Consider the following 16,191-nt stretch of genomic DNA (forward strand, 5'->3'; position numbering starts at 1 on the left):
AAATCATGGGGACCTGGGTGGCTCAGCCAGTTAAGTGCTGACTCTTGATTTCAGCATGGGTCATGATCTTGAGGTCCTGAGATCAAGCCCCATGTCAGGCTCCACCTGGGCGTGCAGTCTTCTTGAGATTCTCTCTCCCTCTGCCCAGCGCCCCATTCTCTCACTTGCATGCACGCACTCCCTCTTTCTCTCAAAATAAATAAAATCCTTTCAAAAAAAAAAAAAATTACACTGCTTTCTTTGGCTCTTTGTGCTATCTAACACCTCCCCATCACAGTGTGTGTTTCTGTTGTGGAAAACGGGTCTAATTTAAAATGACACTATAGATTAACAACAGACATGGAAAGACATTTACAATATAGATTTCCGGTGAAAAGGCAGATTACAAAATAATATGAGCAATATTAAAACCATTTTAGAAAAAATATGCATACACCTATACACGTCTGACGGGGTACACTGAGTTGCTTGTAATTTTTCTTTAAAAAATTCTTTGCAAATCTATATTTTCTTATTTTTCTACAATGAACACTTATAGCTTCTGAAATAATAATTCAAACAGGTGTTTTATTTAGCAAGAAAAATGGATCTGGCTTCCCAACTATTCCTTGAAGGGGCACCCAGTGGTTCGCTTGCACAGAGGCACAATGTCCGTTGCACTGTTTGCCTGGGACTAAGCTGGGGTGGTGATGCTGAGATGTTTCTAGGTACCAGCCATCTGGTACCACCAAGAATGATCCAGCTCTCTCCCTCCCATTCACTTCAATTTCCAGAGCCACTGGCTTCTCCCTTACAAGCTCTACTGATTTGTAACCCTCTGGACAGAGTTCACAAAACATGACCCAAGGTCCTAAACTACAGTTCAGGATTTTAACGTTCACATTCACTGACTCAGAATCAAGGACAGACGTCAATCCTCTCTAATCCCCCCAAAAAATAAGCTATCATATTTAAAAGCATCGTCTTCAACTAGTTTATCCAGTAGAGCACTACTGTTTTTAACACAAAGTAATGACCCTTGACAGACTCTGGCATACTGAAGAAACCCACTGCTGAGCCTTCCAAGATCTGATTGGCCAAGAACAAGCTCATCACCAGGCACAGGTATCACTACATCATACAGCATGAAGACTGTTCTGGCACCTCAGTGACCCAGCAGAGAGGTGCCTGTGAAACCTGCGATTTCCCAGCTAACAAAAGCAAAGCGCATACAGAGAAGTGATAGGAAGACAAAACACCAAATGCAGTAAAGATGAAAGCAATATGAAGGAAAGGAGTAGAAACAGAATGACAGTCCAGAAAAGTGTTCTGAGGGACTCCTCCTCCTGAATGAGCCAAGAGATTACCAGACCCGGTATTCTCAGAGGTACATAAGCTACGCCTCAAAGCTGCTCATGTCAATTTCCAATAATATGATATCTAGCAAAAGTTATACACTTAAAAACAAATTGCTTTCTCACCCCCTCATACCTTATCTTTTAAAAACTGTAAGCAATTTAGGTCAGAGCCCTTCCCTCCCTTATAAAATATTTTTAGAGACAGATTACAACAAAGAAACAGTGTCTACACAGCACTATTTCATCGAAAGAAAACAAAAACTGCCAACTATAGGGATCCGAAAAATGTCACCATTTTGGGACTGAACCACTCCCCTTCCCTAATTATCCCTCAAAGGAAATGTATCAGGCACTGTGGGTAAAGAGGGAAAACATGTCTAATTACAACATGTGCACTTGGTAGATGAAAAATCTGAACATTCTTGAACTCTGGCCACATTTCAGAAGCCTTTCCATTTGTAGTTTAATCTCACTGAACAGGAAAGGTTAAAGATCAGTTGTATTTCAGCAAGGGCTCAATCAAAAAAGACACAAAGAGAAACCGACATTACTTTCCCCCAATACAAGGGAAGACTGTTGAAAATTCAAGATGACCCTGACTCCTTATCAAGCATCTAAGGAGGAAGTGGGTTTTTATTTTCAAATTAGGACTAAAAATAAAACCCATTTCACGAGTATTCTCAACTAGAGAAAACACATACACTGAATTTGAAGATGCATGCATAAAGGCTTCAGGCCTCAGGTGGTCTTACAGAAGCAGTCCCTGACCAAGACGTCTCCTCCACAGCCCACCTACTTTGCTGTAAGGGGTGGGAAGACAGCTGAGGACGATGAGTTTTATAGTGCTCCTGCACACTGCTGCTTAAAGTACTGGGGAGAGGGGCAGGAAAAACCTTCAGGAATCCAAAGTAAGAATGCATCTCATTAGGCAGCTGGATTGGGAACTATTGCTCAAGAAGTCCTCAGCATGGCCTACAAGCTATAACCTCTCTAACCTGGTTTCCTATGATTCTTCCCCTTACCTACTTGGCTTCTTCAGGGCTGACTTCCTTGATGCGCCTCCAACGCTCCAGACTTCCCTCTACCAGCACTACTCTTTCCTCAGACCCAAATATCCTTCAGGTCTGCTCAAGTGCCACTGTGGCAAGGAGGAAAATGGTGACTTTCCTCTTCCCCTGATACTTATCACCTTCTAATATAACCATGTAATTTACTTATATTTATTTTACTTATTGTTTACTCCGTTCTCCGTCAAATACGCGCCAGAAGAGCAGGGATCTTTGTTTTGTTCACTGATGTATATATATCCAAAGAGTTCAGAACAGTGTAGGAGCTCAAAAAAATATTTTATGAATGAATGAACTTGACCGTAAAACTCCAGGAGGAAAGCAAGAAGGGGTGAAATGAAAGGGGGAAGAAATGACAGAGGGGAATTCTCAAGGGAGAGAGCTGCACTGCTTGCTGATGGGAGGCGGTGCACGGTATCCAGCCAGCTGCATCAAATAGCACTGTTAGAAGCAGGCAGCCGAGACACGCGAGCTCTGAAGACTCAACTGAGAAATTCCAAGGGCAGGGCAGACCCACCCAGGCGGCGGGCTCTGGGCAGGTCCCCACGGGGGCCCGAAACGCGCAGCCCTTTCCCTCCCGCGGTACCCAGGGCCCCAGCTCCACGCCAAGATAGGCAGGCGCGGCCCGGGCCGCAGCACCTTCCCGGCTCGGGCCCCTTCACCTGGTCGCCGGCGACTGGGCCCGGCGCTCGGGCACCTGCCTGCCCGCGCCGGAGGTCCCCACCTCAGCCCGCGCGAGATCCCAGAGAGCCTCCGAGGGCCTCACCCCGCCCGGCTCCCCTCCCGCACACGCACAGGAAGCGCCCGCGGCCCTCCCCGCAGCGGGGAGGGGGCTCCCGGCGCCCCTCGCCCCGGCAGCTCCAGCCCGACGCCCCGCCAGCGCGGCGCCCCCTCACCTCAGGGCGCACGTACGACACGAAGGAGGGCTTGGGCGCCTTGGTGCCGCCGCCACCGCCGACTACCCCTTTCCCCAGCATACCGCCGCCCTAGGAAGCAGCGACGCGCGGGAGCAGAGACGGCCGCTTGGAATCGGCAGCGGCGGCGGCCACCGGCACTGGCGGCTGGGGCTCCGCCCATCCCCAGGGCCGCGGCGGCCGCGGCGACGCCCGCATCCGGCTCCGCCGCTGACACCGCCCGCCCCGCCCACTCCGCGCGCGGGCCCAGGGAGTCGGGAGCCCGCGGCCGAGACCACGCCCCCTCCGCTGGCGACAGGCGGGTCCGACGGCAGAGATTTGCCTTCGGAGATAGGCTCCACTCCGGCAAAGCCCGCCTCATCCGTTCTCTGATTGGGCAGGAGGCGCTGACGGCCTAGAACCACGCCAAGCTACTTCTTGAATGAACCTAGAAAGATGTTTCATCTGACCAATCCAGAGAGCGTTCTTTCCGGACTCCCCGGCTATTGGATAGCAAGAATGTCGCTGTCGTCCAACGATGCTAGGGTCACTAAGTTGTGAACATTGGTTTGTTGCGGTGGTTTTCTTGCTGTTGTGGTTTAAAACTTTCGAAAGTGTGGTGTATCCAAATCTGCCGTATGAGTTCCAGATCCACATCGATAACGTCTAGGTTTATTACTTTAAATGTAGGCAAAGATGAGACAAATCATTGTTAACAGGGACTTAGGAATAGGTTTGAATGATCATAAAAGACCCGTCGACCTCATTTTTCCACTATTTTTTTTTTGTTTCTTTGTGTTCTGACAGAAGAGTAAAAGCCCTTAAGAGACTTATTGTATCCACTTTCCTAAGTTACCGATAAAATCCTCATTTTTAGTGAAAATTGCAAAGAAAATTCATTTTCACATTTGGTGCCAAGCATTGTGTTAGACACAAGTGAATAAGAAAGGACCTGACTCTCAAGGTGAGTCTAGTGTAAAAAACGAATAAATATTTGCAGTGAATTTTTTCACTGTCAGGCACTGTGACTAATGCTTTTTACCTTCTTCATCTCCATGAGCGTCGCTCCCAAAGCCACTCCAAATAAACATAAAATCCAAGGGAAAACGAATGTGCTTATTTTTGCAAACATAGTTTCAGGGCAAGTCCTGTAGCCGCATTTCCAGTTAGATTGCCCTCGTCAAGCCTATCCAGTATGGCGGCCCTGGAGCCACAGTTGAGTAGCATTATCCCGGTTTTCAGGTGAGACAATAGATGCAAGTAATTTGCCCGGGTCTCACAACTAGTCACTAAGAGAGCTAGGATTCCAACCCAGGTTTGTCTGATTCCAATGCCCCAATTCCTAACATTGTGATTATGCAAATTAGGAAGGAGCGCAATTGAAAGGGGCCAATTCTATTTGAGAAGACCAAGTCGGTCTTCATAAAGAAAGACACTCTTCAGGGAGGTGTTGAGGAACAAAGTTATTTGTTCAGACTAAAATATCACTTTCTTTCACAGCAGTTTTTACTTTCAAAGTGACATGACAGGGCAAATTTTTACTTTCTTACTTTTCAAAGGACTTTGAATTTCCATGGTTTTCCACCATAGTATGTTACCTTGGGTATCTATGGCCAGGGTTGGCTTCTTGGACATGCAACTAGTGCCGTCAGTCACACTGGGCTGGCACTTAGAAGTGTTTGAGGTTTAATGCTCTGCAGTTGCAACCTTGAAATTCTCAATCATTTTATCTTGAATTTATGTTTTTTTAAGTGAAGTTTGATGGGCCGATGGAGCAAGCCCAGGGGTCTTGCAGCCTCATTTCCTACACAGTCCTGCCTCCCGTCCTCTCCCCACTTCTTCCCTTGTGCCCACTCCCCTGATACCTTGACCCACCCCCCCCAGCCAATCCCATGACTGCTGCCCATCTCTGTTGCGGCAGCAAGCTCATTGCTAGGAAGGAGTGAGAAGGGAATCTCGCATTCCACCATTGCCACCCACCTCTCACCCCAATGGGTGCCTGGACACTGACTAGGAGATGATTAGGGTCAGGCATAGCCCCCACCCCACCCCTTCCTCTGTCTCTGGGTGAGGTAAACAACCATCCTTGCTCGAGACTGGAAGTACCATGGCTACTGGTGCCCACCACCATGCAGGTACCAAATGTGGCCACGCACAGCAGTTCTAATCCCTTGGGGGTTTGCCCATACACCGTGGCAATAGGAGTTGACTTCCCTGCCCCTGGCCAGGACTCCACATTTCCATTTTGCACTGAGCTCCTCAAATTGTGTAGCTGGCCCTGCCTATGCCCTTTATTATCTCTGTGTCTTTGAGCAAGGTACTTCTCTCAGTGCCTCTGTTTTTATGTAGGATGATGGCAATGGCAGTGATAATTTTCTCAATCTCTTGGGGATTGTTCTGAAGCTTAAAGATGATCCAGGTGATGCCCAGTAAGCAATAAGAACAAAAGAGGGACAGCTGTCTTGGTACAATCCTACCAAGCAGGACTTAATTTCACCCATTTCCCCAGACTGTAGAAAGAGAAGCAAAGTGACTTCCCCCAATAACCGGCTGTGGGACTTCGTTTAACAAAGACGTTTTGTTTTTTGCTTGTTTGTTTTTGTTTTTAATTTCTAGCCTAGTCCTGGGACTAGAAATAACAGCTTTTATTTTTAATCGACGGCACCAAATTTCCCTCTCTTCAAGCCATCCTGCGTTATGACAATTACTTTATCCTACTCTTCAACATCCATTTATGCTCAAGTTGGTTTGCAGTGTGATAATTCTGGACACTTGACACAACCACTGCATTCATATACCCTCAGGAAACTATAGCCAGCAAGAGAGGAAAGGTTTTAGAGAGTGAAAGACTAGCTGTTTCCAGGGGCAGTTTAGCCTCAATGATGAAAACCCACACCTTTTTTCTTTTCTTTTCTTTTCTTTTTTAGAAGGATCTACACCCAATGTGGGGTTCAAACTCACAACCCTCAGATCAAGAGTCACATGCTCCACTGACTGAGTTAGGTGCCTCATAAGATAAAAAACAAAACAAAACACCACACTTTCTTTAAGAAGCAGTAAGGGAATGAGGACAGAGAATAAACTAACGTGTTTCCATCTTGCTCTTAAGGTTTTCCAGCTATCAGCATATTTTTGCTTATTCTTTAGGGTGTGGGTCAGATCTCCTTGGGACAGCCTCTCCCAGCTGATTGAAAAATTCCTGTCATGCTGAGGTCAAATAATCCTCCATCTATTAATAAACACAGATGGAAGCCCTTAGACGTTGAAATATTTTAATTTACACACAGTACTTTAAAGTCACCCTTTTCTCCTAATGCTGCCCTAAGCTTTCTTGGAGAATTATAAATAGTAACAAATCTTTGCTCACATAGAAACAAGTGCCAGACCAAAGGCAGAGCTTCCCACAGACAAGTGAAACCTACAGCATACTCTGAAATAGGGGGAAAACGTTTTCCTCTGGTGGATAGTTAAGCCTAGCCACATTCCCATTTCCTCTTCTTTGGAGTCACTTGAAGCAGCCTATCTGTGCATGTTATTCATCTTTATCTGGTATGGGCACATAGTAGGAATTCAATCAATATTTACCCCTAAGTGAGTGAAATGTTGTTAGATGAAAAGCAGCCCAGGCGGCAATTACTACGTGGGGGAAGCAAGAGTTCGAATGTATATCATATTTTATGTATTATGTTATATTACATATATATAATATTCAAGGACTAAAACGCACATGTCCACTTGCCAAACTTCAACTTTAGCAAATGGTCTGGATCTGACCATTCACCCTCTATTTTCACTGAAAATAGAAAATTCCTTAGCCTCTTGCTGCAGCCAGGGCTCTTTCAATCTTCCTCCGAGGATGGTGAGTAATAGATCTGGATTAAGAAGCATTTGGACTGTTCTCAGTCTTGTGCGCTACAATACGAGGTCCTGCTAGGGAGACTCAGAAATTGTAAACAAAGACTTTCTGGTAATTTTTCCCCCACAAAACATGCAACTTAAGATGGTCACACGGTAGGGGGTCTTGATGAGCCTACTCTATGCTCTGTATTCTCATCAAACACAAGTTAATGGCCTGATTCGTTTTTCATTAAATAAAGATTTAGTAGTGTCTCACTGTGACTTGTCTCCCAGCCTCCCCCAACAAGACTGGAAGTAAAAAAAAAAAAAAAAGGGGGGGGGGGGCGCCTGGGTGGCTCAGTCAGTTAAGTGTCAGACTCTTTTTTTTCTTTTTAAGATTTTATTTTTTTATTTGACAGAGAGAGAGGCAGCAAGAGAGGGAACACAAGTAGGAGGAGTGGGAGAGGGAGAAGCAGGCTTCCCGCTGAGCAGGGAGCCCCATGCGGGGCTTGATCCCCAGAACACTGGGATCACAACCCGAGTGGAAGGCAGATGCTTAACCACTGAGCCACCCAGGCGCCCCAAGTGTCAGACTCTTGATCTCAGTTCAGTCTTGATCTCAAGGTCGCAAGTCCACTTCCAGCATTGGGCTCCACGCTCTAGGTGGAGATAAATAAATAAATAAATAAATAAGACCGGAAGTTCTCTAGAGCAGCGAGAGTGTCCTTTATAACTAGCACCTAACCATGAACTGGATGCTACAATATGAAGTGAGCCTTTAGTGAGAATGGGAGAAACGAAGATTCTCATCCATTAAGGGGTAGGGGAAGGATGGGGTAAATTGATGGGGCAAGAGGGAGGGCAACTTTGCAATATCCTTCAAAAACTGTATCAATAATTTCACTTCTGAAACATAAAGTTTCATACATACATGTCTATATGCAACCTATGGATACACCCATACGTGTGTGAAATGCCATGTGCCCAAGCCTACTCATTGTAGCAACTATTTGGAAAAGTCTAAATGTTCATCAAAGGAATCGATTGAATAAATTATGGAACAGCCATAGAGTGGGATACCGTGCAACTGTAAAAAAGAATGAAAAAGTTTTTAAGTAGAGGTTGTAAAGTTTTGGTTAACAGTAAATATTCTGGGGTCAGGTGCTTGCTTCCAAGCACCTGGCTCCCCCAATTAATAGGTGTGTGACTCTTAATTAAACATTTATCTTCTTAGGTTTCAATTTTCTCCCCTATAAAATGAGGGTCATAGAGGAGCCTGGCTGGCTCAGTCAGGAGAGCATGAGACTCTTGATCTTGGGGTCATGAGTTTGAGCCCCACCTTGGGTGTAGAGATTACTAAATAAATAAACTTAAAAAATATTTAAACTGAGGGTTAGGAAGATTATAATGGCATCTACCTCATAGGATTGTTCTGAAGATTAAATAAGTTAATGAATATACAGTGTTTACAGTGTTGTTACATAAGGTGTGAGAACCACAGTATATTCAGTGATCAAAGCAAGGGGCAGAACAGTAGGCAGAGCAGGCTACCATTTGTATAAAAAACTAGAAACAAAGACAGCATATACCTAGGTCCTTACATTTGTATAGAACACCTTTGGATAGATATAAAGGGAACTGTGACAATTGCTTTTAGAGGGGGAACTTGGTGTTTGGAAGAAAGATTGAAAGAAGAGTTTTCACTGTATACTCTTTTTAAAAAACATTTATTTATTTATTTATTTATTTATTTATTTATTTATTTATTTATTTTAGAGAGAGAGAGAGAAAGCATGAGCAGGAGGAGGGGCAGAGGGAGAGGGAGAGAGAGAATCCTCAAGCAGACTCCACATAAGTGTGGAGCCCGACGTGGGGCTCAATCCAGGACCCTGAATCATGACCTGAGCCAAAATCAAGGGTCAGACACTTAAGTGAGCCACCAGTCACCCCTCACTGTATTCTCTTTTATACCTCTGGATTTTAAGCCATCAGAATTATTACCTAGCTCAACAAGAAATTAATTTAAAATTACACACAAACTCACACACAGAATTATCTCCTGTAGTTTTTAAAAATTGGGGTGAAAGTCACATGACATAAAATTAATCATTTTAAAGTGAACAATTAAAATATATTTGATTTCAATTTAAAAGCAAGAGCCTTTTATAAGACATTGTCATTTTCTGTCTCTGCTTGTCTTGGCATTAGTTCCCAAATCAAGCCATCCATCAAGGTCTAACCCCAATGTCACCACCTCTTTGACATCTTCCTTAGAGATTGTTGGAACTAGTCTAGAGCTCTTCTGGATCCCTAAGCATCCAGTATCTGAATGCTGCACTGGCCCATGAACTTGAATATGTCTTGGAATCACAGCAAAAGGGCCTCCTCACCTTTGTCTTCTCTCCTAGAGCTATCCTGGGAGCTTCTCACAGTCAGAAGAGGCCCCCCTGCGCATCTCGGCATTCCCTACAGTGCTACCCTTGGTGCTTTGAAGAGAGCTGTCAGATGGATGGAAAGCCTTTAGAACCTCCCTGAGCAACAGAGCGTTCCTGAACCCTGGGGGCCTCTGGGACAAGGAAACTGTGCCCTCTACAGGACTATCTAGGAAGTGCTGAGCAAGGACGGTGCATGTCTCCCCCGTTATCCAAAATTCCTGTTACAACACTCCGTTTATGAAGGACCTCCATCGGTACCTGTTTTTGCTAATGAAAAAAAAATCCGAAGACAATTTTTGCTTTTACAAAACGGTAATTGCTTCTTTGTTTAAACCATTTTGGCTTAGAATAGGTTTCATAGGAATGCTTTACTTCCCAACATACAGCACAGGTGGGGGTGTTCCCTCAGCTCGGGCAAGGGATCAAGGAAAATGATAAAGGAGGAGGAGGCTGGACCCGTTCCTTCTCTGTCCTCCTTCACCAGGCCTCCTCTGGGCACACTGGGTCCCCAAGCCCTGGCAGCACGCAGTAGAAACTGTGCTTGTGTCCGAGGCTGGGCCACCCCTGGAGACTGTAGCGCTGCTCCCAGAAGAGAAATTAGTTTTCAGGAGTGGGGGTGGGGGTGTCACCAGGCTCAGAGAAGTGAAACAACTGTCCTGAGATTGCACTGATCGTGCCACCCTGGGACTTAACTTCTGTAACACAATCTTCTTCCTGAACATGAATTCTAAGGCAGAGGCTCTAACACAGGCAACGTAATCGGGTTATTTCTAAGCTTTATCTTTGTCACGTCAAGTCTTCTAAGTCAGTCACAGTCCATTCCAGAGCTCCCTTCTGCGTGTCTTCCCGCACTCCCTGGCCTGAATTAAAGGATGCACAAAGCCCCAGTGGGGCCGGGGTGGGGCAGGGTGGGTGGCCCCTCTCCCTGACTCAGGCCCATTAGGTGTCCTGTGTGTTCCTGGGCAGGGAAGGCGCCTGGTTCCGAGGGTGCAGACTTGGACCTGCGATCACTCGGTCCTCCCCGTGTGCAGCTGGCTGATGTGGCGATTCCGCAGAGCTGCAGCTCAGTCCTCATCCCTGGGGAGGGTTTGTGCCCTCTCTGTGAATGGCTGTGCCCATTCCCTCTGTGAGGCAGCCTCCCAGGAACACCTTGGCTCTCCTTCCTAATTACTTTCTGGGTCTCACTTGGGGGCTACCGAATACTCTGGATCATTTCCAAAACCCTTGGGAGACACAGAAGAGTCAAGCGGCTTTTGCAAGATCTCTAGCACCTGGAAAGTCCATGCCACAATTTCAACTCCTCTGTGCCTGGAGGCGGTGGAGGAGAGATGGTCGGCAGGGCCATGGCCCTACGAAGTCCTCTGTAGCGGTTCCAGGCTCAGGCCAGCTCTTCCCTTCTCTTGGTTTCCCTAAGTGATGGGGTAACTGTGGGGCAGGGTAAGTGCAGGGACACTACCTGCTTCTCACTCTGCTCTTTCTCTCCCAGGCTAGCTCTCTCCCCAGCTCGGAGCCCAGGGCAGGGTGTGTGTGTGTGTGTGTGTGTGTGTGTGTGTGTGTGTGTCTGGAGTAGGTGGGAGGAAGCAGCAGGCAGAAAAACCTGTTATTTTCTTTGACTCTCCATTTCAAATTTCTCTTGACTCACTCCAGGATGATAGAAGTCAAGATCTTTTGGCTTCTGATACAGACATGATCTCCAGGAAAGAGGAACAAAAAAAGCTTGTTGGTAACTCAAATTATTAAGATTGACGTGACTCCATGCTTTACATGTTGTCTAGCTATGTGGAGGCTGCGTATCACAAAATAAAAATAAGGTATTATTCCTCCTTGAATTTTAACTGAGATCAGAGCATTATGTCCAGGTCTTACAATTTCTGGTGCTCCAGAGCTGGTTGGGAAAAATCGAGGGACCCGACATCCAGGCTGTTTATGCTCTACTTTGAAGGAAGATGACACTGAGAGAAACTTCTCTCCCTTTCCAGTTTTGTTCAGGGCTGTATCTGGTTTGAAATTCTGGAAGAAGGGTGGGAGGGCACCTCTTTTCCACAGGGGAAGGAAGGCCACTGGTGTTCGGAGCCTAATCATCTTAGAGGGAAGAAGGAAGCCATTGCTGTCATAGGAGCCAGGAGAACCTTCTCAAATAAAACGGGCTGCGCATGCCTCCCCGCTGGGATATTTGATCTTTGTTGAAAGTGCAGTCAAGCCTGTTTTGAGCTTGACTGACCCATTCCCGCTCATGGAAACCTGAAAGCCTCATTGTTCAGGTAGAGTTGTAAAAGAACACAGAGGTCTTGAAAGGCCTGCTGTTTTTGGTCTGAACAAGTTATCTGTCCCAAGGTGAAAATGTAATCAAAATTGTTTTTTTAGAGATCCCTTTTGTCCAAAGGCAAAAAGAGAGTGTAAGGAATAGAAATGGCTGAGCCGCCAAGAAACATCTCAGTATTTTTACAGAGTCACTTTCTGCTTGAGCTCTGTTAATGGTCGGCCATTTCCCTGTTCCCCTCCAGAACACTGGCGTCTATTCACCATTCATTCACCTGGTCTCTGGAACAGATCCTGAGGGCAGCCAAGTAAAGCACCAAGCGAGGCAATCGCAGACTTTGCAAACATCTTACACAGGTTTAAGAAATCTGAAAAGAAGTTTTGTGGCTCCGCTGAAATGGGGGGCCCAGAAAGAGGGAGGGAAGTCAGCTCATTCTCCCCCCTCAGGTGAGACAGCATCAGCTGAAGAGAAAATACTAAGAGGAACTCAATCTGAAACCACACAATGTTAGAGAAGCAACTGATTCCTTTTTTTTTCCTTTTATTTCTTTTTCCTTTTTTCCTTTTTCTTTTTTAAGTAATCTCTACACCCATCAAGGGGCTCGAGCTCCCCGCTGTGAGATCAAGAGTTGCAGGCTCCACTGACGGAGCCAGCCAGGCGCCCCAGATTCATTTTTATAAGGAAGTTTCTCTGCTCTACTTTTCTCCTGGTCTCGTTGCGTGCCAGGGCAACACCGCCCCCATCCCCGAAGGAAAGGCTCTGTCCCTCTTGGTCAGAAAAGGAGCACCCCACATGGGCCTATGAGGATGACCTCAGAGGGAGCAGGACGTGCACCCTGGGGAGAAGTGAGAGCCAGGGCTTTGCCCTGAGGTCACAGCGCTGGTTCCAAGACGGGCAGTGGTGGAAGATGAGGCTGGAAGGACAGGCGGGAGCTACAGTGTAGGGGCCCCTGAATGCCAGGCGAAGGATTTTGAAATTTATCTTTAGGGACGTGGAGCTATTGAAGACTTTTTACACCACTTTCTTCTTTTTAAAGAATTATTATGAGGACGCCTGGGTGGCTCAGTTAAGCATCTCTTCTGCCTTCGGCTCAGGTCATGATCCCAGGGTCCTAGGACCGAGTCCCACATGGGGCTTCTTGCTCAGTGGGGAGCCTGCTTCTCCCTCTGCCTGCTCTGCCTGCCGCTCCCCCTGCTTGTGCTCTCTCTCTGACGAATAAATAAAATCGTTTAAAAAAAATTGCCCACTCATGTACATTGCTCATTTACACTTTCACACAATGAAATTTATCTTATTATTTATTACCAAAGTTTTCCATGTTCACTGTCAAATCATCTGCATCTGTTGAAAAAGTCCTCGAGGATCTCGTAGCGTGGAGATAAGCCGCGCTAGCGGTTTGGAGCCGGAGCCTGCGTGTGTGTTCACAGGTAGATGCGTGTGCTGCAAAGGGGGACTCTCACAGATACGGGTTTTACAGAGGTTATTTGTGGCCATCTCAGCGTGACAGTAAATACCTAGCTACACCTTTGTATGTAACGATCCACTATGTGGCTGTTCCATTTGTTAGGTTCTTGACCATTTAGGTAACATAATAAAAATCTTTATGCCTGTGTCCAATTCTTTTCTTAGTGGAATCAGCCCAGTTATTTGTCTTTAAGTTTTATTCTGGGATACAGGAATTTTATATTTTTGTAGTAAAATTCATATGTTGATTGATTTTCATAAAGTGAACCAGATATTCCCAAGATAAACTCCACTTGGTTGTGGTATATTATTCTTTTTAAAAAAAAAATATTTTATTTATTTATTTGACAGAGAGCACAAGTGGGGGAGAAAGGCAGAGGGAGAAGCAGACTCCGCACCGAGCAGGGAGCCTGATGCGGGGCTCCATCGATCCCAGGACCGGGGATCATAACCCCATCGGAAGGCGGACGGCACACACAAGTGGGGGGAGGGGCAGAGAAAAGGAAGAAGCAGGCTCCCTGCTGAGCAACGAATCTGATGTGGGGCTTGATCCCACATCACATGACCTGAGCTGAAGACAGATGCTAAACAGACAGAGCCAACCAGGTGCCCTGTGGTATATCATTCTTACTTCCTTTCTTCTTCTTTTTTTTTCAAGTAGGCTCCATGCCCAGCATGAAGCCCAACGTGGGGCTTGAAATTATGACCCTGAGATCAAGACCTGAGCTGAGGTCAAGAGCAAGGTGTTTAACTGACTGAGCCACCTAGGAGTCCCTATATTATTCTTTATATATATTGCTGGATACGATTTGATAAATCTCTCATTAAGGGTTCTTCCCTCTAACTTCATAGGTACGTTGGTCTGAGCTTTGTTTTTCTTTCTTTTTTTAAAAAATAAGTTCTATACCCAATGTGGGGCTTGAACTCACGACCCTGAGATCAACAGTCACGCACTCTACCAACTGAGCCAGCCGGGCAGCCTGGGTTTTCTTTGAGCTGTTTTTATTGGTTTTGAATCATGGTAATGTTGGCCTCATAAAGTAGGTTGAGGTTGAGTCCCAGAAAAAAATTATTATGAAGTTATTCATAAATAACTTTATGGATCACTTACCCTAGCTCCTCCCACTCCCCAATCTGCCCAGTGGGTTCCAGTTACCCAGGACTCCCCTTTTCAATCCTCTGGCCAGAAATCTGGGGCTCTAATTACTACTACCTGCTACACACTTCTATGGCGGTACTCACGTCTGTGGCTAAGCAGTGAGTTTACTTCTGGAAGGTGGAAATACGGCCAATTGTTAAGTTTGATGATACTTCAATACTTGTCTTCTCCAATATTCTTGTCACTAATTATGTTTCGGAGTCCTCAAATTGCTGTTCTGTGTATTTTCTCCAGACTTTATAATTGCATTCAGAGGGAGAGACAGGGAGGAGGGTGCTTACTTCATCTTGCTGGGAACTGGGACTCATAAATTTGGTTTCAATTAATAATTTAGTTGCAGCTGCCTTTCCACTTTACCATATACTAAGTCCTCTCCTTTTCATCTCTTTTGTTGTACACTGAATTTCAGAAAAAGAAAAAATTTAATGACTCATATAATTAAGAATTTTGCCATCTACAAAATCTGTTTTCCCTTTGAGCCCATCTTTGTTTCCCTTCAACTCCCACAGCCTTCTACCTCTTTCATTAAGTCAACCGAAAAAAAGACAGGAAGACAGAAAGGCTGCTCCAATGTTACTATGAGATTTTCAGGAACCTTCAGGAACCCTTTAAAATAAAGGGTTCCCTTATGGCTGTAGTTCGCTTAAATTTCAGGCCTCTTTCCTGACATTTCTCCTGAAACAATTAATGAAGGAAGTGCGTTGAGGGTTTCCTTTTTGACTGTCCTTTAGATTTTACTTTTTAAAGTCATCTCTACACCCAACATGGGGCTCAAACTCACAACCCTGAGATCAAGCTTTGCATGCTCCACCAACTGAGTCAGCCAGATGCCCCTAGGACTGTCCTTTATGTTAAGTGTGGGGGTCATTGAGTAACGTAGTGTATAGGAGAGAAACACATGATCACGGAATTGAAGAATTTTGGAACTGAAGGTGATTTTGGAGACTGTGGCTCAGTTTAAGGGATGTGTTTGCACACTAAATTTGGGAAAGTCTATAGGTAAAATGGCTGGGGGGTCTCTGATGTCATAGTCAAATGCACACAGGCCAGTCTGGTAGGCAAAACAGGGAATGGTAGAGGCTGTGAATAACTTTCCAGAAAAGATTTTGTCTTAAATTTATCCTCTGGAAGGAATGGCCATTAGTCTCAGCTTTAGCTAATTGTTAATGCACAAGAACACATGTACCCTGTCATCAGATCTTCCAATTTTTCAAGAGAAATCAAGTTGGGATTTTCGGTGAAATCTTTAATATTGGCTGTTTTAAACAGTGTTTGGGCCACATAAGACACAGCTATATCCTGGATCCAGTACATAAGATATGACCTCTGGCTCAGGTAAAGGTTGAAATGCAGAGCAAAGTAGATGGAATTCCCTTTTTCTAGAATTATTAATCACTGACCTTTGAAAAAGATGTAGCTTTGTAAGTTCCTTAGAATGAAGAGGGGGAAAGGGGGCTGATGAGTAGGCCTTGGGAGTAGACCAAAATTGGGTTACTTAAAATCTATTTGTTCACCATGTGTTAAGCATTAAAATTCTACAGAAAGAGGCTTGGCTGCAGGACACATCTATGGGCGGTTAGGGTTAGGGTTGAATGCTCGGCTTTGAAGTCAACAGTACTCTCCAAGTACGTAGCTCTCTGATGATCTGACCCAGTTCAAGAGATTGTACCCTTCAAATGATCTTTTATTACAGAAAGGACTAATTACTTAAGCTCAAGCCCTAGTTTACGCGTGTGTAA

At 45.4% G+C, this 16,191-nt stretch overlaps 1 protein-coding gene and 1 non-coding gene across 4 annotated transcripts in view; both read right to left on the bottom strand.

The window, feature by feature from the left end:
* Positions 1-3,540, bottom strand: part of MTMR12 (myotubularin related protein 12) — a 65,721-nt gene extending 62,181 nt beyond the window's left edge. The window contains exon 1 of one of the 3 annotated variants that reach the window (XM_026506757.4): positions 3,301-3,540. In XM_026506757.4, the coding sequence (XP_026362542.1) occupies positions 3,301-3,381 (81 nt within the window). In that variant the 5' untranslated portion in view covers positions 3,382-3,540. The remainder of the gene's footprint in view (positions 1-3,300) is intronic. The other 2 variants (XM_026506758.4, XM_044387011.3) reach the window with 2 other exon arrangements.
* A 10,657-nt stretch (positions 3,541-14,197) lies between these two features.
* Positions 14,198-14,270, bottom strand: TRNAN-GUU (transfer RNA asparagine (anticodon GUU)). The gene has a single exon. It is a non-coding gene; the product is annotated as a tRNA-Asn (tRNA).
* Between the last annotated feature and the right edge of the window lie 1,921 nt (positions 14,271-16,191).

This window comes from Ursus arctos, unplaced genomic scaffold (genome assembly GCF_023065955.2).
Source record: "Ursus arctos isolate Adak ecotype North America unplaced genomic scaffold, UrsArc2.0 scaffold_15, whole genome shotgun sequence".
NCBI classification, from domain to species: domain Eukaryota; kingdom Metazoa; phylum Chordata; class Mammalia; order Carnivora; family Ursidae; genus Ursus; species Ursus arctos.